Source organism: Melospiza georgiana, chromosome 1 (genome assembly GCF_028018845.1).
Source record: "Melospiza georgiana isolate bMelGeo1 chromosome 1, bMelGeo1.pri, whole genome shotgun sequence".
NCBI classification, from domain to species: Eukaryota; Metazoa; Chordata; class Aves; order Passeriformes; family Passerellidae; genus Melospiza; species Melospiza georgiana.
In genome coordinates, this window is record NC_080430.1 from 136,984,486 (window position 1) to 137,008,122 (window position 23,637).

The following is a 23,637-nucleotide window of genomic DNA, read 5'->3' on the forward strand; positions in this document are numbered from 1 at the left end:
GAACAGGGTCTGTAAAACAATTGCCAAAACCCTTTTTCACACACTTCCTCTTATCTGCAGCTCTCCTGGGCCGAATTTAGTCTACTTTTTACTAATTATAAATACAGATAAAATGAAAACAACTGCATGGAAGAGTCAAATGACACTTTCTTTCGAGAGATTACTTCAGCTTTTAAGTTTCCAAATGAATAAACATGGGTCTGGAGGATGCTGCTTACCTCACCTGCATTTATAGCTCCTTTGCAAAGCATGATTGGGAAGCCACCATATCATTAAAAACCCCTGAGATTACATGTTCCAGATTTGCAAAACCATGAATTGCAAGGAAAAAAAAAACACCTGCTATAGGATATGCAACTCAGTTTAATAAAGAACCTTATAAAACAACTTACCTTGTAACTCACAACAAACTAAGCATTTTGGAAAATCAATTTTTGCTTCAATTTTCCTTTTTGTAATGAAGGAACATTACCCTTCTCCCATCAGCAGGCTCAGCAATGTCCTCCTGCCCCTTAACATGGCAGCCAAGAATCCAGGCACTGCCAGAGCAGCACATGCTTTGTATTTCCTGAGCTCAGTGGTAAATTACCTTTCAGTTTAGTGGGTTTGGATACAGACTGAACTTTTCCACTCTGCAATCAACTTGTGAAATTGATTCATATGATGTTGCAAGAAAGCTATTGTCAGAATAGAGATGATCTCACTAAAAGAATAGATGTGGATGTCTCAAGGATGTGGCAATTTTGGGGTCATGTGAAATCAGTACTCTTGTAGTTCAAACAAATATCTGAAAAAGATACTGTGCATCATCAGTTTCTATAAAGATATAACACAGAGGACATTTACAGGTCTTTCCTTAAAATTCTGTTACTTTTACATGTTTCTTAATAGTAAAAAAACTACAGAACAAAAAATCTTAAGTAAACATATATTTTTATTCAACTTTTTAATGCAGAAATAGCGTTATTCAATTAGAGGCTGAAAACCCTGTTTCATTGTTCTTTGTGCCAAAACAAGAGACAAGAACATGTTGGTCAATTGCATTTTGATTAAGAGTCCAACTGTGGTTTCAGATGTTTATGCACAAACTTCATTGACAGCAGGATTGATTACATTTGTATATGAAACAAGAATTTGTCTCAAAAATAATTAAAAAGACTAAGGACTCTTCTTATTTTAACACCCTTTTTACACAGAAGAGCTATTTGCATACATGAATAAAATATATACGAAGGATACAAAGAGCAACTTCACAAAATTTATGTCACCTTGACTGCTGCAATATTAAAATGGAAATTAGTCTTTTAATAAAGAGAACCAGTTGTGACACAAAAAGAAATAGTTCTTCCCCCTTCCCATAGTTTTAACTACATATAACTCAGTGAATACAATTTTCAGAATAGACCTCTGTTTCACCTGTCCATTGTTTTAAGAAAGTAAAAGTTTAGCTCTTTATTTGTGATTATAACAAAATTTCCTGTCCTTTCATATTTTACATACCAAAGACCAAAAGAGTTTATAATTTCCAAGAATGCCTTGTGGATAAACTGGTGGAGCTCAGAGCTGGATATGGGTAATGCTGAAAACATCTACTGAAAAATATGTCTTTAATGGTGAAAACAATTACTTCTCTTAACTGAAACCTCTTCAGCATGCAATCAGACAAGCATCAAGGGCCATGTGCACAATAGGAAATTGTCTTGTAATTATTAGTAGCATCTTCCTTCTTCCTTTATACTATTAAAAGCTAATATTAAAGCAGTTATGAAGAACCAACAGACTCTCTACTTCCATTTTAACAGTAGGATTTGCCTAAATAAATGTTATCCTCCGAAAGTGAAATTCTCATTCCACAACTCAAGTTTCAACATCCAGACCTACAGCTGGAGTTCTGTGTAAATGCAGCAAAGGACACAAACAAAACCACCTCTTATTTCTAGAGGCTGCCTCTCTCAGAGCCACCCAAGAGGAGGCAGGTCCTAGAGGAACGATGCGCTCACCATCCTGAAATACCGCGGCTGAGTCGGGCGCCAGTTATCAACCAAGGGGTGATTGGGTTCGTTCTCGGCATTCTTGGAGAGGCTGCGGAGCTTTGCCATCTGCAGAAGAGCAAAAATTGAAGTGTGCCAATGGAAATCCTTTGGGATCAAATCCACAGTCCAACAATTAAACTAAGGAGGCTGGTCCAGCTGGGGAAAAAAGTCTCCTTCAAAGTTGTGAAGATGTCCTTCACCCCACCATCAAAAGAACTCTGAATAATCCAAACAGAAAAATGGGTCCTATTTGAACAGCATTGTGAAAAACAGTGTCATTTAGGTACTGTCTGCAGAACCGTGTACACACACAGAAACTGTGGGAAGCACTCAGAAAATGTGAATACAGTAGCACGTGCTGTAATAAACCTCTCCTACTCTAACCCTGACTTAGTGCCTGATTGTTAAGAATACTTTAGAATTACAAGGTTTTAAAGCTGAATTATAAACTACTTGTTCATGTTCATGGTAGGTCTGCAGCAGAGGATATATTTTGTTGCAGTGACACAAGAAGTTCCTTATTAGTAACAGGAATCGGAATTTAAACTTGGATAAAGACTTGGTCAAGGTTTCAAATGCTTTGTAAACAAGGTCTGCAGCTTGAATCTCCTTGGCCATACCAAAGTATGTTTCCTTTTTCGAAGGATGCCATATGAAGAGTTCTGCCCATACTCATCAAAACTATTTAATAATCTTTCTGTACTGCTTTCTAATTTTCAAAGGATGCAACATGTATACAGATACCCTATAATAATTTGCTGTCACTACCACACACTGCACTAGACCCAAAGCACATCAGCTGTGATTCAGACACTTGAACCTGTCCCTGTTTGAATGACTTACTGTGAAACGCACTCACACATTTCCCATGCGTAACTTGAAAACGCAGCCCCATGCAAGGATGCATCTCCTTTGTCTGTCAGGAGCTTCAATATGCTGATGTATCCACTTTTCAGTACAGACTTCAAGGCCAATACAAGCAGAACTTCTGTCTAGGTTGTAAAGCCTAGGTTCACTGTGATTAAACTTGTTCCAGTTTCTGGACTGAGCTAGCTTGGGCATCTCAACATTACTATTCACTGAACAGCTCCGAAAAGCTGGCCATCTCAGTCTGCCTGAACAACAATAGGATCACATTTATAACCAGCATAATAAGCATTCAATGGATTAATATTCTGAAATTAAATTTCAGATTTCAGATGAAGAATAATTTGTACAGGAAGAGATGAAAATTGTTCATCAGTTTTGTTAAAATTGATCAATTACTATTGGAGAAGGGTGCTGGAGTTTATTATTTGTGGTAGATCTGCTCTACTCAGTAAAAACCAACATGTATTCAGGCTACGATTACATAAAGATGAAAAAATTAGTCTGCAATTAGACAGAGTTATTCCACAGTTAAATTCCTGTTCTTTCATTAAAAGTAATCTGAGCAGCTAGGCCACCCACACTGTATCTCCCTGGGATTTCTGGTGAATTGATTTTCCTGCAGAGCACTGATTTGCACTTCCCCTTGTGGCTAATACATGGTTACCATCTGGCTGCAAAAGCATCCAAGAAATCCACTGCAAATGCACACACATTTAAAATAATCACTATTAATGAGGCTGCCATGGTACTACACTGTCTAGGATTAGAAATAATTGGCAACACAATCCTCTTATGAATATGTTATTTAGAGTGCAGGCACTCTGGAGTGAGGGAAGTATTTCTATTGTATTTCTAGACAATAACTCACACACGCTGCCAATTCTGCCTGAAAAGCAGCTACCTCAGGGTAAGAGCCAATGTCTCGTGTTTATGTAGCAATTTCATCTTTAACTAAAATGCTCCATTTTTTCTACAGGAGGGACAGTTAAAGAACAGTCTGTATGCTTCCCGAAACTCATTACTTTTAGAACAGATGAGAAAAAGACCATGACCCAAACAAAACTGTAGTCAAAAAGTATTTTCATGAAGCTGGATCAATAATGTGATTAGTTATTTCTTTAAAAATGCATTTTAAATCAGAGATGCTCAATAATGACTACACTTTTCCTAATACAATCTCTAGCTGATCTTCTGTAATATAAACATCTAAGAAGATTCATTTTGTAGGAACCAATAAGACCATATTTGTATTTTTAACGGAAGTACACACTTTAAAATAGTCCCTGTATTTTAATTTTTGGATGGACAAGGAAACAGAAGGCAGAGCAATTCAATAAGCTCAGAAAATTAAGCCTTAAGTTATATGAACACATTACCATATTTCATCTATTGCCAGCTAAGTTCCTCATCATACCTGAGTAATATTACTTAAAAGATAAAGAGCCACTTAAATACAAAGTACTAGAAAATAAAAATACTTCCTTTTTGTCATAACATCCACATCAACGAATGCACTAAACACATTATCATCTTGAAAACTTAAAATGAGAAGTTTTGTGTCTAAATATAATACCTACATAATATGTCAGTCCCTTGATTAATGTTCATGTGCTTTGTATCCTGAAGCCTTGAAATCTGTGGTACTGCATCATTAGTCTGCTGACTAGAGGAATAACCTCAGGTGAGAAAACTGACTTGTGTGGTAAGAGTAGAATCATAGGCTGAAATGAGCTGAAAGAGGGCATTCAAATTCCTGTAAGTAGATTGGGGGGAAATTAGGATAGGAATTAACATGAAATACTTCTTTACAGTAAGTGACAAAAGAAGTTTTTGATATTAACAATAAATTGTAGTTAGATGATGTTGCTCCAGTTTGTGACAATTTAGCTGGTATGCCTTCCAGAAACAAGTATCAAGCATGTAATTCCACACTTGCAACTTTACTCCCATCTGCAATACAGGGCAGATAGAATCACCAATCCAATAACATTTGTATTCTGATAAATGATATTTCTGAAAAAAACCCTGACCATCTACACTGTGTTATGTTTTTAACTGATTTAAAAAGCTCTCTGATGTCTGTGGGCTTGAACTACCATGGTGTTGGATGTGGGGTGGTTCTTCACTCTCCTTTTAATCCTGCAATTTCTCACAAATCCAATGACTGTTTTCCTTGTGAAAAAAATAAATTCAGGTTATTGCATGTAAATAAAATGAAGGGTGAAGTTTACCTGGTCTGAACTGACTATGATGGGCTCTCTAAGAATAATCCAGGTAACACACTCTTCACAAGGTGGAGTAGTGACAGATCCATGGTATGTCCAGTAGTCGTGAGATTTAGGGAAAAGAATTGAAGGATCAAAGTTTGGAAAAGGAGCATTTTTCCCCTTTAAAATAAAAACAAAAACACAACAAAACAGAAAACGTCAACAAATCTAGCCAAGATTTGCTTGCAGCTCTGTTATTTTAAGAAACAGGGAGTGACTCAGATACTGCAAATGTATGAACTGAGGAAAGTAAGCACAGATCTACACAAGATATAATGGTGCAGTGAGACAGGGGGACTGAATGACCATCACAGATGGGCCCAGAGAAGCATGATCAAACAGAAAACTCCATTATGCTGCTTCTTGTACCTCAGCTAACTCATGTGAAGCAGCATCCAGTACCAATGTGTTTCACTCATTTCTGTGCAGAAATACTCCTCCTTCTGGCCTCCTTTCTTATGGAAATTCTTTCTATCTATTGAATATTGCATTAGGTCACCATATAATAAAGTGAGACAGGTACTGCTTTTATAATATTTGTGCTAATAAAAAAAAGACAGCCTATGAAATGTGAGATTTATCACATAATGTTATCTCAGACACAAATGTCTAGTCGGTGGCATTTCCAGAGATCCATTAGGCAGCCTATATATTAAGACCAAATGGACCAATTTCTAAATATGCCCTTTATTTGGCACTGCCCACTGAGGCAATAAGGTTACATGCCTAGTTTTTAGGTGAGCAAAGACTGGGTAAATTGCTCATTTTCGCCAAACTCATATGCCCTTCTAAAGTCAAAGAAGGCTCTTATGTAAATGGAAGAAAGGACTTTTCATGTTAAGGAAAAGCTTGGTTTTAGTCCCAAATATATTCTAGGAATGTTGCAGAGCAGAATCTGAAAATTAGGAAGTCAGACATTGTTATTCTTTTTTTTTTTGTCCTGAGACTTTGAGCAATCTTCCTATAATGAAAAGCGCAACATCATTACCTTTGTTTTGATAGCATTTATTTCTTCAAGAATTCTTTTCATCTCTGGTTTGGGAGTTTCCCCTACCTGTAAAAAACAACATGTGAGCTAAGCAAGGAGTTCTGCTTGACCAGGTTTCTTCTTTCTACTATTTTTCTGTATGAGCATCTATCAACTACAAACTTATGAGCATCTATCTAAACATCTGTCAAATATAAAATTATAATGTATTAACCCAACCTATCACCCCTACCAGCTTGGTAAGCTATGTCTTCTGTCTGTTACCCCTGCCTGTATCTCCCAACAGATATTATGATATAAATGGGGAAATTGTTTCACTACTAGAAATTTTAGCATAACAGGTAATTTCACAACACACATTTCATGGTCAGATATATTGTTTGCAATTGCTGATCTCAAAAAAGACATCCAGCATTCCATCTCTAGTTCTGTGTCTAGTGAATATGAATTAAACAAGAGAGAGCAACAGCTAATATTTCAGGCTCATGCTGCATGACCCTGAAAGGATTGGAAAAAAACCCGATAAGTAATATGTATTGCCTGTGAGATATTTTGTTTGAGAGAAAGTTCATGAAAAACCTAGACGAGATACATGTCCTTGAAATCTGTCCCCAGTTAGCAAAAAAGACAGCTGACTGCTGTTGGTGAGAGGGCTACTTCTGACACACGTCCCCATTCCATGAGCCACATAGTGACACAATAGCTGCAGGGACAAGTGTGTGTAGTTTTGGATACCACTTGAGATAATATGACTCATGCTCTGTAACTTGAAAGGGATACATTACTGAAAGTCAACCCCTTCAATGTGGTAGGATCCCTAGAAAATATACCCACCAGAGAGTTTTGGCTTTTTTTAACCCTCTAAGAATAGAAACTTCATAGTATCAATGCAAAGAAGGGTTGCATGCTCTACTTACTTGCAAAAATATGGCCAAAACAGCAATCCCATCAGTTCTTCTCTTAGCATCAAGGTAATTACTGTATTTGGGATTCCAGTGTAACAAATGTAGCTTGAAACAGAGGAAAACATGTAAAAAGCCCCATTATTCAACAGCAAGCCATCAGAAGGCTGAATTTACAGTTCTTCACATAACTGTGTAAGTTTAAGGGAAAAAGGAATGATAACGAGGTCTTCCAAAAAAAGAGATGAAAAAGGGACAGCAAAGTCATCTAACAGTTATATCTAATCATCTAATTGCATAATTATACAGTTTGCTTTAAAATAAACTATAAATATCTGAATAAGAAATTGAAAAAAAATAACTGTAATCTCATCTTAAAGCTGAAGAAAAGTTGCTGAAGTAATCAGGTAGACCATGCAGTTCAGACATCATCTACTGATATGTGACTCATTTCCATTTGGCATTCGAATTACAGCAATTCTATCAAAGAATCCATATGCATGTCGTTCATGTATATTACTAGTCTACATTTCTCATGTTCTTTACAATCCTAAGGTGTTCAAGTATCAAGATAATTCATTCTTCCCACCCCTTTCTATCAGTGCAATTTTATACTTCTACTATAATCCTGTGTTTTCAGAATACTGTTTTAGGAAGTTTGGACTGCTATGCTGTTTCACACCACACTGGTTTGAGAATATGGAAACCTTCATTTCACACAGAATTCTTCTTTTCTCCTGCTGTGAGAATGACTTCAACCTGATTTATAAGAATCAATGGGAGTAAGAATAAAAAGGCACAGATAAATAAACAGAAAGAACTCCCAGAAAAACAGAGAAATCACAAATTTTATCCCAACAGAACAATAGTGTCAAATTTTATTTTATGCCCTGTTTTAAAGCAAGAAGTGAGTCTTACCTCTCCTGCATACCTGACTCCATTCACGACATGCTCCGAGCCGTGGTCGTCAGACGAGCCCCAGTGGAAGTGCAGCTGCCGCAGCCTGTAGACTCCTGGAAGTGGCCCACCTCTCAGCACTGCAATTGATAATCTGCAACAGCATCAGACTCAAGGGTCTCCCAATGCTTTTAAATGAAATTCATGTATCTACAATATTTACTCATGCATTTACATATTTGCTGTACAGATGCCCTGTGTTCTGAAAATCCGCACTGATTTTAGACACGTGTCAGGCAACTGCCTTCTGCCATGCGCACCTATAGGCAGAGGAGAACTTTTGTGTCTAGGCTTCCATTACAGTCACTAGAGATCCCTGATTTAATTCAGCTACATGAATGTGTCTCTGGAATAGTCCTGAGACATCTGGACAGGACTGAGAGATCTAGTCCAGGATCTGTGGAAGAACTGTACATTCTAAAGCAATATCTGGAGGCAAGGGGAAATAGATTAGTTTATCAAACATGTCACAAAATGCCTGTGTTTGGGTAACTGAAGTAACCCCTAATTGAACAGTAAAGCCTCTAGAGTAATTCTGCTTACCTTAAAGCAGACACTCAACAGACTGAATTGCTCTCTGGATTCCTTGAACTCCAACTCTGCTGCCTCAAATGGTAGTTTAGATATAATCCACCAACTTTTAAAATCCCACAATAAAACACCTAAATGTAGATGTCTTAATCTCCCCCTGAATTGAATCTAGGATTGGCTGATGTGAAAGTACACAAATATAACCAGGATTAAGATCAACTACTGAAGTGCTAGATGATAAAATAATTACCAGAAAACACTACAAAATTGTGTATCTTACTGCAGGCTATGACTTATTTATTTAAAGAGTTATGAAATCACTGATGCTGCTTCTGCTCTAATAGCTGCTCCCTCCAGTTATGGAAGAGGAGAAAGAATGCAGAAAATAAACCAAAGAAAAGCAAACACTGAGAATGCAAGCTATTTTCCTAAAGAAAAGTCCAGCCAGTGATGAATGTTTCCTAAATATTGTTACCATTTATAAATAATACTGTGAATGAAGGTGGTCTATTTGAAAGAATCAGTTAAATAGAAAAACATATTTACATTCACCAAATACTAGAAGATACTTAATTCTCATTCACTTTTTTTGAGGATTGAATCTGTAGCATTCCTATAAAACTTTCAGCAGTTCCCAAGAACTGGTCTTTATATGCCAAAGAAAAATATCCTTCAATCTGAAAATAATTCAATCCATTATCATCTCAAGAAATACAGCATTAGGAGTTGAGCAAGCTGTTTTTCTCAACAAAATCCTTTTACTTCTTCCCACAGACATTCATAACTGCAGTGAACACAGTCAGGGTAAGAGTAGTAGCAGACAAGGCCATCAATTCTCCATTAGAATAGATCTGTAAGGCCAAGTAATCCTCTTTAAGGTAAAAGTATGTAATTATTTCCACTGATGGGCCATCAGCAGACATTTTTGTTTGGGCATTAGGTGAAGCTCTGCATCATCTCATGCCAACACATTCCTGTTTTACTCATCTATAAATAGGCAGTAACTTTTACTTAGCACACTTTAAGCAGAAAGAATGATGCAAACAACATCTCCTGAAGGACAAAAAGGTATTTCCTTTCTTCTAATTACTAGTGTGTAGTATTAAACATATAAATACATGAAATGACACTGTAAGTAAATGAAATCTTCCTGCATTTTAAAAAGGGAAAAATAAACAAAAATAAACAAGAATTATGTTCTCCAATAATTAAAACATTAAAAATTTCAAACTATGTCTGCATAGCTCAAAATTAGTAAGGTTTTTTTAAGCATGTGCTTTGGAACTTAAATTCTAAACATATCTTTATCCTCTTGGGCTTCAATACTATGTAAACAAAAATGCACAACCACATGACAGAAAAAGAATATAAAATAAAGTTTATAAAAGAAGAGATGGTGTCTTGACATTATTTTTCAGCAATGTAAGAGGGAATTTTTCTGACAATTGTTATACAGGAAATGTTCACCTTAAATATCTGAGAGTCATGGCAGAATTACCAAAATGTAATTTGCCCAGGTGCAGGAATACACAAAACAGCTCAGGAAGACAGGGGAGAGAAATATTTGCTTCTTTTTGGTGCCTTATTAATGCAAACTCTCATCCCATTGCTCAGTGACTGACTCCAAATGGGTTTGCACATCACCCTCAGTGACCCATCAGTGCCTGATATCAGACATAAAAATGTCAGTCTGTCTTGCTCAAATTCTGTGCTCCCCCCACATCCACAGTGAAGAATGATCTATCATGGAACAATCCTACATGGACACACACATGGACATCTGCTCTGGAAAAAAGCTCACCTTTTATTTGATCTGTCATCAGCTGAGCAGCATGAGACAAAATGGGCTAAGAAAAGAACAGGCTTTTTTTTCACTTCCAATGTAATCACTAGGGCAAGTGTTGCACACAAGGATGTAACTCCGGCAAGAAAACCCTGTCTCTCACTCTGTGACAGAGCAAAAAGAAGGTGTCATGCAGCCGAGTGGAGATGGCTGCTCCAGTCACTTTATCTCAGCTAGCTGGGTGCCCTTGACAACAGAAAAGTGACAAGAAGCTTTTCAAATATGTGCATCCACTTGCTGAGCAGCTTCTGTAGGGATCTGGTTGTTAATCTGTGCTAGTGTCAATTGTCATCTGCCCTCACTAAAAGTAAAACTGGCAAAGTTATGCCTATACAAAAGTCTTCCCTGTTTGCTGTAAAGGCAGGTGAAAAAACCCACAGAGAACAAAGCAGACTCATGAGACACATTGTGTTTATAAACGTGACAAGAAATGACTGTTCTAGGAAGATTTATGATCACACATCCTGCCAAATCCATAAAATGCACTGGTAAACCCCAATGGAATTAAATTAGCAATGTACTACTGTATGACAACTGAAAAGATACATTACCTTTGTTATGCTGCTTCATAATAGAATCTAACAGTGCAGTACAGAACCCACAGCTGTTTCACATCAGTGTCACATTCTAAAAGTCATAAGAAAGCCTCTGCTCAGAAGAGGATCTCTGCACTAAAATCATCCAGCTAACTACAGGGATAAAATGTGTTTCCTAAAAGCTTTTGGAAATCAAATTTCAGTTCTCACTGAAATATTTTTTAAGCAAGCACTGAATAGATATGGACCACCTTTGTATGCAACTTTGTACTCTTTTAGGGAAGACTGGGAAAGAGAAGTGTCAGACAGAAGTCTGTCAGCTTGCCACCCACCCTCACCTACACTGTAACACATCTTTGCCAGTTCTGTGCCCCTGGATCACAGCCTGTTCATCAGTAAGCTCCCAAATCATACTCATTTGTGATCTGTGTGGCTGCCCCACCTCCAGGGGCAGAAGTGTCAGTCCTCTGTGTAACTGTAGCCTCAGCAGGCCCTTGACTAGAATTAGAAGTCAAGCACTTTTAATTCTAACAATGGAAATTCAAAGTTAACAGAAGGTCAAGCCCTAAATTCCCTGTACCCAAGTACAGGAGTTCTCAATACCTTCATGCAGACATGACAAATGACAGATGTGTTATTACACTGAAGGAAGAACTTAACTTTGCTGCCTTTTGCCTTTTGCAGTGCAGCCATTGAGTGGTACCACAACTAAAAAAGTACTGGGATTTAGTGGTGCTTTTTTTGTAACAGCTACTGATTTTCTACAGTGTAAATTCAGCAGACAAAATGTTAAGTAACATTTTTCAGGAATCAACCAAAACTAGAATGTCTATGGACAGATTTCCCCTGGTTTAATTAAAGTTACTAGGGTTTGTCTTCACTCTATAATACCAGTGAAAAAAATGAATGTTTTATTTACCAGAAGTTGATAATGAAAAATTTCATTTGCAAAAATAAATGAGATTTCCCACAAAGGGGCATTTGAGGAAATGCTGGCCACAAGCCCTGGCCATGCTAAAAGAGCCCATTAGCAACAAGCTCTGACTTCTCTAATTTTTATTTTTATTTTTTTTTTGCATCATCTACTTTCAAAGCCACTTTTTTCTTTGATAGGAAAGATTCTGAAAACAGCATCAAGGTAAGCCTGTAAGAATGTGTGCCTGCAGTGAGGTACTCCAAACCCTTAAATGTCACCCATCTGAAAGCCAGTAAAAGAAGAAGTAGGAATCTGTTTGGTTGATGAACGTCCATAGGAACTGCCAACAAAAAGAACAAAGAGGGAAGATGAAGGCAGGTATCCATGTGACCTTAGTGTATCTCTGTCCAGTTGCTCTGTCAGGGTTCCATTACCAGACTTTTGTATCTTTACTGTTTCTCAAATAATCAAACACTGGTGTAACCATCTAACCAAGGTATTACAACAATAGCCAAACAGTCATTAACTTTAAGGAAGTTATATATCTCAAAGAGCATCATGACAAGAGTCCCACCAGCTAGAAGCTCTCAGGACACTTCTCTGATATGAATATTTTATGAATTTTAGAAATAAATGGATTATGATAGTGGAAATAAGATTTCAGCCCCAATTCAAATAAAAAATGGGTCACTGCTGGATCTAAAAGAGTATCTGAATTGCCAATCAGGCAAAAAAAAACATAGCAAACATAGCAGTGGTAGGCTGCCAAAGTACCCAAGTTCTGGTGTGTTCTACTGAGCCCAGCTACCTAGAAGGTTTGATTTCAGCTCCCAGTTCTTTCCTCAATTTTCAGACTCCAGCCCCCACCTGCAATCATTTTACAGTGCATAAGATCCATCTACATGGGTACAATAAGACAGAAAACTGAATCCACAGAAATCCATTGACTTGTATGGATAGGCAGCAGAGGAATGATACTGCTCCTACAGCAACTTAATCTGTCAGCAAAGTCAGCAAAGCTTTCAATTTTGTAGCAGATTCTCAAAGTAAATCAGACTTCATAAACAGCTGGAAATAAATTCTCCAATTGCTTCCACTAAGCTAACCCTAAGCATAAAAGTAATAAGGCCTATTTTCAACATAATACCTGAATTACATTGGATGATATTGATACTTCAATTGTTTGAATTAAAGAAACTGTCCTCAGTTGTGAATTCTTCAAATGTTCTTGGCAGGATATACAATGAATGTAAAACTTGGAGACATCCAAAGTAATTGATTTCATCACTCACCTTGGCAATTTATTCAGCAATCTATTTTATCCAAACTAATAAAAATGTAGACAGAAGTACAGATATGGGTATGACCACTATAACTGAAAAAAGCCAGGAAAATAAATACTTAGTTTTCTGGTTAACTCAGAAATAATTCAGATAGAGAGCGATAGACATATACACAGGCATAGAGAGAATGAGCATCTTTGTCCAAAGGAATAAAAGCTTCATTCCTATATGATTGCTATTGCATATGTATGTTTTGTGCAGCTGGTGGTTCTTTTACATAAAAAATAAGCCATTGTACATATCCTAAAAAACTGAAAATGTGTTCAAGTCAGTAGGAGTATGCACAGTGGAATTCGTCCTGCAATTAGCATTATATTAGAGAAAGAACACCACCCACAGACTCTGCAGGCAATGGTATAACAAAGGAGACCTAACAACAAACACTGAATGTTTCTTGACTTCAAAGAGTTGAGATATACACCTACTTTTTTTGCAGTGAGTCGCTTTTTATTTCTGAGATCAAAACACAACAGTTACTAAGCAGTTCATCTGAAAAAAAATTCAGAACATTCTGAAAACTTTCTGTTCTTTGTGGTGAGCGTTGCATCCATGCTGTAGATTGCTGTGCCTGGATACTCCCTACCATTCAAAATCTGAGTTATTTTCACAATGCTTACACTTTTATTTTTATGCAGAAGATGCAACCATTGGTATATCTGATGCTGTTCTAACAAATACAACAGATGGTAAAAAATGGTAATAGTCATGGAGATCTCACATGCCACAGCTACATTTCTTTACTTGTGTATCATTTTATCTGACATTAATAATATTTTTCTTCAAATAACATTGAAAATTTCCACTTTGCTAGAAAAGTTACAAAACTCTTGATTGCACAGCAATATTTGAGTTTTGATAGTATATTAACTAGTCCAGCATACATACATTTTGATCCTCAGTTTCATGAAACCCAACTAATTAGTTAAAAATCTATTAAGTTAAATCCACGTCTGTATATACTTAACAAGAAACAATCTATGAGTAAGATTTCTCATAGTAATTAGAGCTGTCAGTCCTAGTCATATAGAAAGTGTAAGTTTCAATGCAGACAAGAAATAAGTCTGTACACTGCATGCTGTCATAGATGCAAGTGGATAAAAGCTGACACAATTACATTTATCAGCCCTATAATCTTCACTAAGACAAAACCCCATTAATGCCAAAAAGAGCTTCAACTGATTAAATACCATGACGTTGTGGCAACATCTGGCTTGTTACTTCATTTATCACAAATTACATGGACAGAGTTTTTAAATATTGTAACTTAAGATGTTCTGCAGGGCATCTCAAATAGGCAAAATGGAACTCAGTTCTCACAGAAAAAGTCTGGGCCTCCTTCATCCTGAAAAGCAACACAACTGCAATGACTTTCTGCAGCCCCAGAAATTTATCTTACACCTTAAATCACCCTGTACCAAGTTTCTTTGCGCCTCTCTCCATTCCCTGGGATTTTACTGATGAACTTTAAAAGGAGACTCAGACTTTGCCAGCAGCAGCAGCACAGGGTACCCAGTCATAGAAATCTGTAACATCACACACAGGCAGTACACAGCATCCTTCCAAGGGCCTGAAGAGTCAGAGCAGGCTCTGCCATGCAAATTGAGAAACAGTCACCTTTATGTAATGACAGAGATGAAAACAAAACCGACCTGATCTATCGAATGAATCATCAAATACAACTCTGCAGGTTTTCCCATTGTTGAGGATGGTCTTAGCTGCACCAGGATCATAACTAGCAAACCATGGTAGTAGAGAACTGTCATAATGCACCTCTTTGTTATTGATTTCAATCGGTGACTGATGGCGTCCTTTCGCAAAAGGGTAATTTTTGTGCCACTGATCTGGTCCTACAAAAAAGTACAGAAAAATATCAGGAAAATATTTTCCAGAGAGATATGAATTATACTTGTTACAATTAACACAAGCTTGGCTTTGCTTAAGTATAGAACATAATTTAAGTGCATTAGTAAGTAATTGCCTAGTTGTTATTCATGCCCTGTCAAGAGTTTCATTGTATAAAAAACAACTAGATTGATTTCTAGCTGGAATACTGGATACTTAGAGTCCTTCAACTGAACCTAAACTCTTACAGCAACCTCAAGACTGACAACTAGGAGAATGATAATATGCCAAGAAAGAAAACCAGAGGTATATACTCCAAGTCCAGCAGTGGCTAGAAATGTGATGGGATATACCCAAATGATTGAAATGAGACCATGTAGCCATATGGAACGAGAAAAGGCCCCTGAACCCTGGACATGCCAAGAATTTGAAACGTGGATTTAATTATCATCATAGTTTTACCAAGAAGTTCATGTGGAAAAAGCCGGACCAATGCTGAACTGTTCTTCCTGCAGCAGAGGAGAGAGCGGGAACAAGAGACCACCAATACCCCAACCTCTCCAGGCAGGCGGGGCCTGCAGCCCAGCACTGCTCTTCCTGCATTAGGGCTGGCCTAAATTGGACATATTGCTATGTCCAATTTTAATTTACACTAACAGTAGGAAAACTGACTTTATTTAACTCAAAGACCCCCTGCCATTGACCTTCCGCCAGCTTCGCCTCTTCCGTGCCTGAGAGCGACAACCGAGCGGCCTCGGCCCCGCCGCCTGCAGAGCCCCGGGCCCGCCTGGAGCCCGTGTCCCCGCCATGCTCCCTCGGGAAGCGGGGTCCCCGTTTCGCCCCGGTTTCGGTGCCGGGAGGAGCGGGCCGGGCGCGGCCCCCTGCTCACCGTTATCGCTGTCGTAGCCCCAGGGGTAGTAGTTGGGGTTGATCATGGTGCGGTGCCGGCGCCGCGCCCCAGCCTCTGCCGGCGGCTCTGGCAGGACGGTGGCCTCGGCTCACGGCGGCTTTTTATAGACTCCCGCCAAATCCATGCCCGTCCCCGCCGCCCTACGGAGCCGGGAGGGCCCCGGGAGCCGGGGGCGGGGAGCGCGGCGCTGCCTCGGACAGCCCGCCCGCCTCGCTCCCGCTGTCCCCCGGGAATGCGGGGGAAGGAACCGGCCGGGACAGCGCCGGGAATGCCCAGCGCGGGGAAAGGGCTGCCAACGCCTGCCGGGGAGATGGAAATATAGAAAAGCACGAATGTCCAGCACTAGGCACGGGCAACGTAGGAACAGTTTTCAAATTCAAGTGAAATAGGTGCGCATCCATGCGCCAGCCAGGGAGCTTTAGCCGGGCTAGTGCTGAAATGAAGCGTGCAGGTCCAGGCAGGCTGGCGGGGCTTTTCAGGGCTGTTTGCAGAAAGCCTCTTTTGGCGTAAGGCCTGCGCGGTTCGGAGGGGCTGGGTGTCTCCCCAGGAGGCCGCGCTGGAGCTGCGTTTCCCTCCTGGTGTGTGGCACAGCCCTGATCCAGGGGCCAGCAGGGGGTGAGGGGATGAGTCCAAGACTTTTGTGCAAATGGCTATCACAGGTTCGCACCCTTCCCTAGGAAATTCCCGTGTATTCGCCTGGGTTCCAGCGCTGCTCCCTGCTGTGCAGTCTCCCGTTGCCTTCATAAACAGCTTCGCTGCAAAAATTCAGTGGTATTAATTGCTCCAGCCTTTAAAAAGGTGCTGCTTCCTCTACTGCAATGTTTCTTGGTAAATGGAAATCATTAAGATAGCTGAAGATCCAGTTCCTGCCAGCTCCAGATAAAATCGTTATTATCAAATTAAGCATAGGATCTGTTTGTTTTGCTTCAGCTCTAATTCTCCTTTCATTTAGCAGGGTGTTATGCATCAGATTGCACTTAAAATTGTAATCATACTTGCTAGCAGGCATGTGTTCCTTATGTGACACACAGAAATCAAATGACTTCTAAAAATATTTGTTATTCTGGCACACAGAGAATTGCCAGATGAGATAAAGACAGAGGTTAGCACCAATGGTGTAAAATCGATGAGGGGCTGACTAAGTAGAAGAAAAAACACTAGATTGAAAGATGAATGACTGTGATTTAAATTTTAGAAGACTTTCTGTATAAGAAGGATTGAGCTTATTTTACTTGCTTATAATGAAATGAGGTAAAAACATACAAGTTGGTTGAAGAAAAATGCAAATGGCACAGGATGGAAGTGTGGAGTCATAGTGCAGAAAAAATCAGTATCCCTGAATGTTGTGTAAACGACAGTGGGTCATACTTAGTACCTGAAGGTGTTACACGGTGGTCTTGAATCATAGCCCTAGCTGAAAGATTTTTTTCTGGTATGAAGAGGAAGTGAAAGAGAAGGAAGAGTGGGTCTGTTGGTGATAACATGTCAAAAAGTATTACCAGGCAGGAACTGCTCACAGAAAAACCCCGGAGCAAACCAAGGACATGTCCCTGGAGCTGAAGAGACCCTGGTGTGACCTCTGAGACAGGTCTGTTGGCCTCATGGAGCTGAATTACGATGAGTTGCAACAGGTGCAGGGGAGACAAGGCCATTAAAGAGCCTCTTTTATAAGATGAGACTATAAAAGCTTAGTGTGCTTTGCATAGCAAACAAATGTTAAGAGGGTAAGTGACAGCTGTCTTTCTATGCACTTCATCAGAGAGGTAAACACCAACAAATTGGAAGAGTTATTGAAGCTAAAGAGAAGCGTTAGCTAATGAACAATTACATATAACTTCTCCTTGAACAATTTGAGGCAAGATAACAAATCAAGGTTTGGAAGGTATTCCAGTGACTTTGCCGTATTAAAAGTGGAGACATCAACAAGGTACTGAGCTTTGTAGTAATGTCTGACAGAGCACATACTATTTCCCACCTCTTCCTCAGGTTTCACTCCATTTCTGAGCATCTTCTCACTGCCATGACCCACAGACAAATCTCCAGATAGAGAGCATGTGACAATTAAGTACTGTGTCTTTTAAACAGACTTTAATGGACATATTTGGGGTTGTACTTTATGGCCTGAGTAGGAAGACTCAGGAGTTTTTAGATGCTGTAATTTCTGTCCTGAGCTCTCATGCACAGCAATTTTTCAGTCAGCGTGTGTTCTGAACTCCTTGACATTTAGATAATCTAAAAATGGCTGTGGAAAGAAAGAAGGAGCAATCTAAGAAAATATTTTAACACTAGACACTTTAATTCAGACCTTTAAAGCAAATAAATTATTTCTGAGGAAAAACAAATGTCTTTCGTATATCTGCTTTCACTAAGCTCTTTTTCTCTAGGACTTGAGGGTCATCAAGAGGACAAAGTGAGACAGGAGGTTTTCTAGTGGCTTCTTCTACTTTGATCTTCTTCCTTATTCAGAACAGTGTTCTTCCCCAATTCCTCAGTATTTGCTCCTTTCCCCAAGCCTCAGTATCCTGTGTCCATCAATACCTCCCTCCAGATGAAATACTCGCTTCATTCTCAGAAAAGACCTGTGTAGAATCTCTTAAAAACACTGCTCTTCTCTGCCAGTAAAAAGAAAGCCTTTAAAAGTATTCGTTGGGCTCTTGGTTATTGAACATGATCTGTACAGGAGAAGCGTTTTAAGAAAATGCAGATGGCATAGATGGCATAGAAGACAAGGTCAAGATTGAATTTGGTCTCAAGCAGAGGTGGTCTAAAAGGAGAAGGGAAGCAGCTAGGTCATCAGGAACACTGGGAGTAGTTCATGGTTACAAAGCAGAATAATGAGGGAGTTAGAGATAGGATTCCAGGATTCTTGATAATTCATGCCATGTACAAAAATCCCTATAATCTTGACTTCCAACAAGTTTTGTTGTTCTTATATCTTGATGAGATGCAGAAAATTATTTCAGGGCAGACCATAATTCTGATAAGTCTACTGGTGCTTTAAATAATGTTAAAGTCAGATTTATCAAAAAAATGTAAGACAGGCTTCATCATTAATTTTAAAGTGATTTAAAAGACAATCTTTGAGTTCAGAAATGAAGATCATTCAGGAAGTGAGATTCAAATTCATCCCACAGCATCTGTCCATGAAAAAATAAACACACAAATTCAATACATAGATTCCTATGAGGTTCCTAGTTAGTTAGCCATTATGGTGTTGCTGCAAGTACTACCCAGATGGCATATATGCTGAAATGTGAGTCTCTATTGAAGTGTGGATCAATCTGCTCATGTGTGCTCTGGCACTGAGTAAGAATGATGTCATTACTTCATAAAAGCCAAGTGTGCATGTTGTGAAAATCCCACAATTTCGTCACTTCTGTTCACTTAGGTATAGTTTATATTAATTTGTATTGAATTTAAAATGGAAGTCAGAAATGAAAAGAACTAGTCCAGTGTTAAACAGGTGATTAAGTTTACCAGAATAATTATCTAAAGCTTGTATAAACCTTTTATCCTCAATCTCCAGTAGTAAGTGATATGATAAAATTCTTAGTCTTAAGATCCAAACACACATATGAAAGGTCTGGAAGAGAAACCCACAATCTTTATAAACTTAAACAGCAGTCCCACTTCCCAGTCTGAATACCCCAGCTCTTGCTGTTCCTCCGACCTTGTTCACTGTAGCATGTCTTTATCAGAAGACATTTATGGTTCAAATGCCTTTAAATAGTCCATGAAATGGTTTTGATGTAGGGTGAACCTCAGTACTTTAAGATTATGGTCCAGATCCTGCACCTTACCTAACTTTATAGAAGGGCTGAAATATATCAGAACTTAAATAATTCTGCAGTATAGCTAATGAGAGGCAAAGTGCTAGGGCAGAAAGTGCAACATGAATCCCCTTTCCTTACATGTCATGGAGAAGTGCTTACAAAAGCTGCTTCTGTGTCAGCAAACTGAAAACTCTGAGGAACATGGTGGGAGGGAAGATCTGCAATTGTGGGGATCCATCAGCCAAAGCCTTGATACTACTGATGGTCCTGGGGACAAAGATACAAAAATTACTTCCAGAAATAGATGAAGAGGTTGTGTTTGCTCATGTTTCATAACTCACTTCCAGAGGGTGGAGGAGGTTGCTATTTCTAGCAATCCTGACATAGCGATTCCTCCCAAATGACTTTATTTAGGCTTTGCTCAAGGGACCAGGAATTAGTGCAAGATCCTTGACTGATTAGCAGCCTATCACCTCTGTATATTGTTTCCATCCTTCACGATTATTCACTTCTCCTTTTGGATGCATAAGACAAAAGATCATTAACACAAGTGCCTGTAGTCTCATTTTGACCAAGTACAAGGGTAATTCCTGTTCAAAGAGGCAAAGGCACATAGTTGGCCAGGAGATTTAGGTTGGGCAGTTATATTTACTTCTCAGACATATGCTTGGACTTTACACTTCAGATAGATATTTTTCCACATAATACTAATCACCTTTAAAACTAGGGATTTGACAGTGGGGATAGAGAAATGTTTGAAGCTTATTCTGAATTTAAGTACAGAGCATAGACAAATGTGCTTTAATAAAAGGCTGTTCATTCAAATCAGATTGATACATTTTCAATCTAAGAATGCCTGTATTTCTCTGTAGTGCAATTGCATCATCAGTCCTGGATTTAGATGTGTAATTCCAAAACTCATCAGATCAGAATGTCTAGATTTTGCTTTGATTATAAATATAAAGGTAAATTTATTCTTTCAGGTTATCTCTGTATCTCCCACACATCTGAGCAACTATGATGCTTTCATGTCTATCTACAAAAATTCCACATTCTGTCATTTTGCTGAGAAAATGATAAAATAGAGAGAAAGCTCTAACACAAGCTAGCCAGACAGAGGGTCAAGTTATGGAGTGAGTGAAAAGACTTAATGTGTAACCATAGAAGTTAATGAATAGCAGACACCTTCTTGCATAATGGAAAAGTAAAGTTTAGGAAAGTTCTGTGGTACTTTGTGATTTCTGTTGTGAGGTCTTGGAAGAATCAGCATCTGCTGCATTAGGTTATTGCAGGATTCTCATCCAAAGAATCTTGTTCCTTGCATGTTTTTTATTTAGAACTAAGTGAAAAAAGAAATACAGTGATTGAGAAAAAATTATTAAAGCAGAAAATTATTATTACAATAGAAAAATTATTCAAATGGGAAAAACAGAAAAAATCCTTTATTAAAACAGAAATTATTAAAACAGAAAATTCATTTTCCATTACCATTTGAATCAATAGAAATTGCAAGTAAGATCAGACTTATTTTTCATCACATGCTGCCACTTATGTAGCACAACCCAACTCCAGTTTTGGCTATTTCATAAAAACACTGTTATACTTAATATACCACCAGGAGAAAGGAATGAAGGCCCACTTCGTGAGAATGGCTATCAGCTGCTTCTAAAGGAAGCAGGCAAAGTTGTCTATAGTTTTACTTGAAGAAAGGAAGATGCAGAGATAGTTCAATTGTTTGATCTTTATTGAATATAAACACACAAAAACTTGAAAATCAGCTGTTCACAGCCAGAAGAGTGATTGGCTGAAAAGACACTAAGTGGACATTTGTCATTCCTTTATTATAAGTCAACACAGTGGAATATTGCTGCTAGCAATGACATGATCTTTTAGGAAAGTGAATGAAACACCGCTTTTCAAAAGGATGTACTCAGAAAGTGACATTTTAGTCTGGCATCTGTACATGAAAAGCAACTAATTGGAATAAAATCCCAGTGTTGTTAGTTCTTACTGAACTGGTGGTCAGTTGCGGTGCTACAAGTAGGCATGCTCTTCAACCTGAAAAATATGAATATGCAATAGAATAGAAATATGAGGGAAATATGCTGACAAATGGGAGGTATTTTAGTACCTGTGACATATAGATATAGATATAGATATAGATATAGATATAGATATAGATATAGATATAGATATAGATATAGATATAGATATAGATAGATATAGATTAGATATAGATATATAAGCTAGCCCAAAACTAACCTAGAAAGATCCAACCTCAGAACTGTGGCATATTTCTAAGAAGTGTGGATCAGCATCACCTAAACCAGTTGGCTGAATGTTATGACATCATGTTGATGACATTTCTCTCTGCTTGGAAGTAATGTGATAACGATGGAATGGGCAGCACCGTAGCACTCCAGTAGCCTAAATAACTCTGCAGTTTTCTGCAGATCAAATAAACAGCCAGCTGGTCACACCAGTTAGTACTGTTCTGCCCAGCTATAAACTGAATGTCTTCCCTAATCATCTTCCCAAACAGGCATATTTACGGATAAATCACTGAGTGATTTATTGTATTGGCCAAGCAGCAAGACAGAAGAAGGAAATAAAGGGAAGAAGAGGGTTATGAAGCCTCTCTTGTGTCATAAGGAGAATAGCCTGGACAAGGGACATATGGGGCTCTTGTTGTAAGGAGAATGGGAACTAAGCATGGTAAATGGGTTTCTGAGACTGGTGTCCTTGGAACAGGCAGAAAAGAGAAAGGGGGGCAAGTGGTAAGGAGCAACCATGAAGAAAAAAAGTGAAAAAAAAATATTTGTGGTACAAGAATTATTTGCTTGTTGCCAGGAGTCCATAAAACAGAGAGGAGAAAAGGAAGGCAGATTACAATGTCCGTGAGTAGAGAAGTGATAAGACTAGATGGCAAGGTCAGTAAATACATCCTCTAAAAGTATTGGTAAAATGCTTCAGTATACACAGACTCCCCATCCTTGAAATTTTGTACACCTATGATCAAAAAGAGACAAGTCAAACAGATTATGACAATTTATATTAACTTTATTCAGATTCGATGAACAAGATTTGCTGCACCAGAGTATCCATTATTTTTCTGGAAGGAGATTTCATTTTTCTTACTACTGCAGAACTTTAATGACCTGAACAATGGTACAAAATATACCCTCATCAAGTTTAAGGATGAAATAATGAGCTGCTATCCAGAGGAGCCCAGACAGGCTGAAGAAATGGCCTGACAGGAGCCTGAAGCAGTTCCACTAAGGCACTGCAAAATCCTGCACCTGGGGAGGATGGGCTGGGGCTGACTGGCCAGCAGGCATCTTTGTACAAAAAGATGTGGAGATCCTGGTGGACAGCAAATTAGTTGAGCCAGCAGTATGCCTTTGCTGTGGTGCACACTGAGCTGCACTAACAAAAGCATAGCAAGCAGGTTGGCAGGAATGATGATTTCCATCTTCAACACTTGTGCAAGTAGTTCTAGAATCCAGTCTTGAGCCTGCTATTGCAAGGAAGATGTTGAATAAGCATTACAAGTGCAGTGGAGGGCCAGCAAGACAGTGGGCTGGAGCACCACAGGCAAGGAGAAGCAGAGCTCACTAGATTTGCTCAGTCAGTAGAGCAGGCTAAGATATACTTGCATTAACTGTGTTTCAGTGCAGTGGCAGACTTCAGAGCAATTGCACCAAATTATAGAACTGTTTTGGAATTATTGTTTTTTGCCTTGTGCAAACATTAATATAGTCTACCTTGTATTTTTATAAGGAATCTGTGGAAAGTAAAAAAGCAAAGAAAGAAGCTGCAGAAAACACCGTATTGTTTTGCAGTGGGTTGCACATAGCATGCCTGGCACTGTGCAAAGGACATTCACATAGTGCTTTTCATTGGGCATGCCATAGTTGGTGTGGCAT

General features: G+C 38.7%; 1 protein-coding gene across 1 annotated transcript; it reads right to left on the minus strand.

Annotated features, from left to right (window-relative positions):
- Nucleotides 1-995: 995 nt before the first annotated feature.
- LOC131086968 (carbonic anhydrase 3-like) lies at nucleotides 996-15,963 on the minus strand. The gene is made up of 7 exons (XM_058030277.1): nucleotides 15,918-15,963; nucleotides 14,836-15,033; nucleotides 7,979-8,097; nucleotides 7,076-7,168; nucleotides 6,159-6,224; nucleotides 5,135-5,290; nucleotides 996-2,099 (listed from the first exon to the last, which is right to left on the minus strand). Exons 1-7 carry the CDS (start codon nucleotides 15,961-15,963, stop codon nucleotides 1,980-1,982), a joined length of 798 nt encoding a protein of 265 aa, XP_057886260.1. The 3' UTR covers nucleotides 996-1,979.
- Between the last annotated feature and the right edge of the window lie 7,674 nt (nucleotides 15,964-23,637).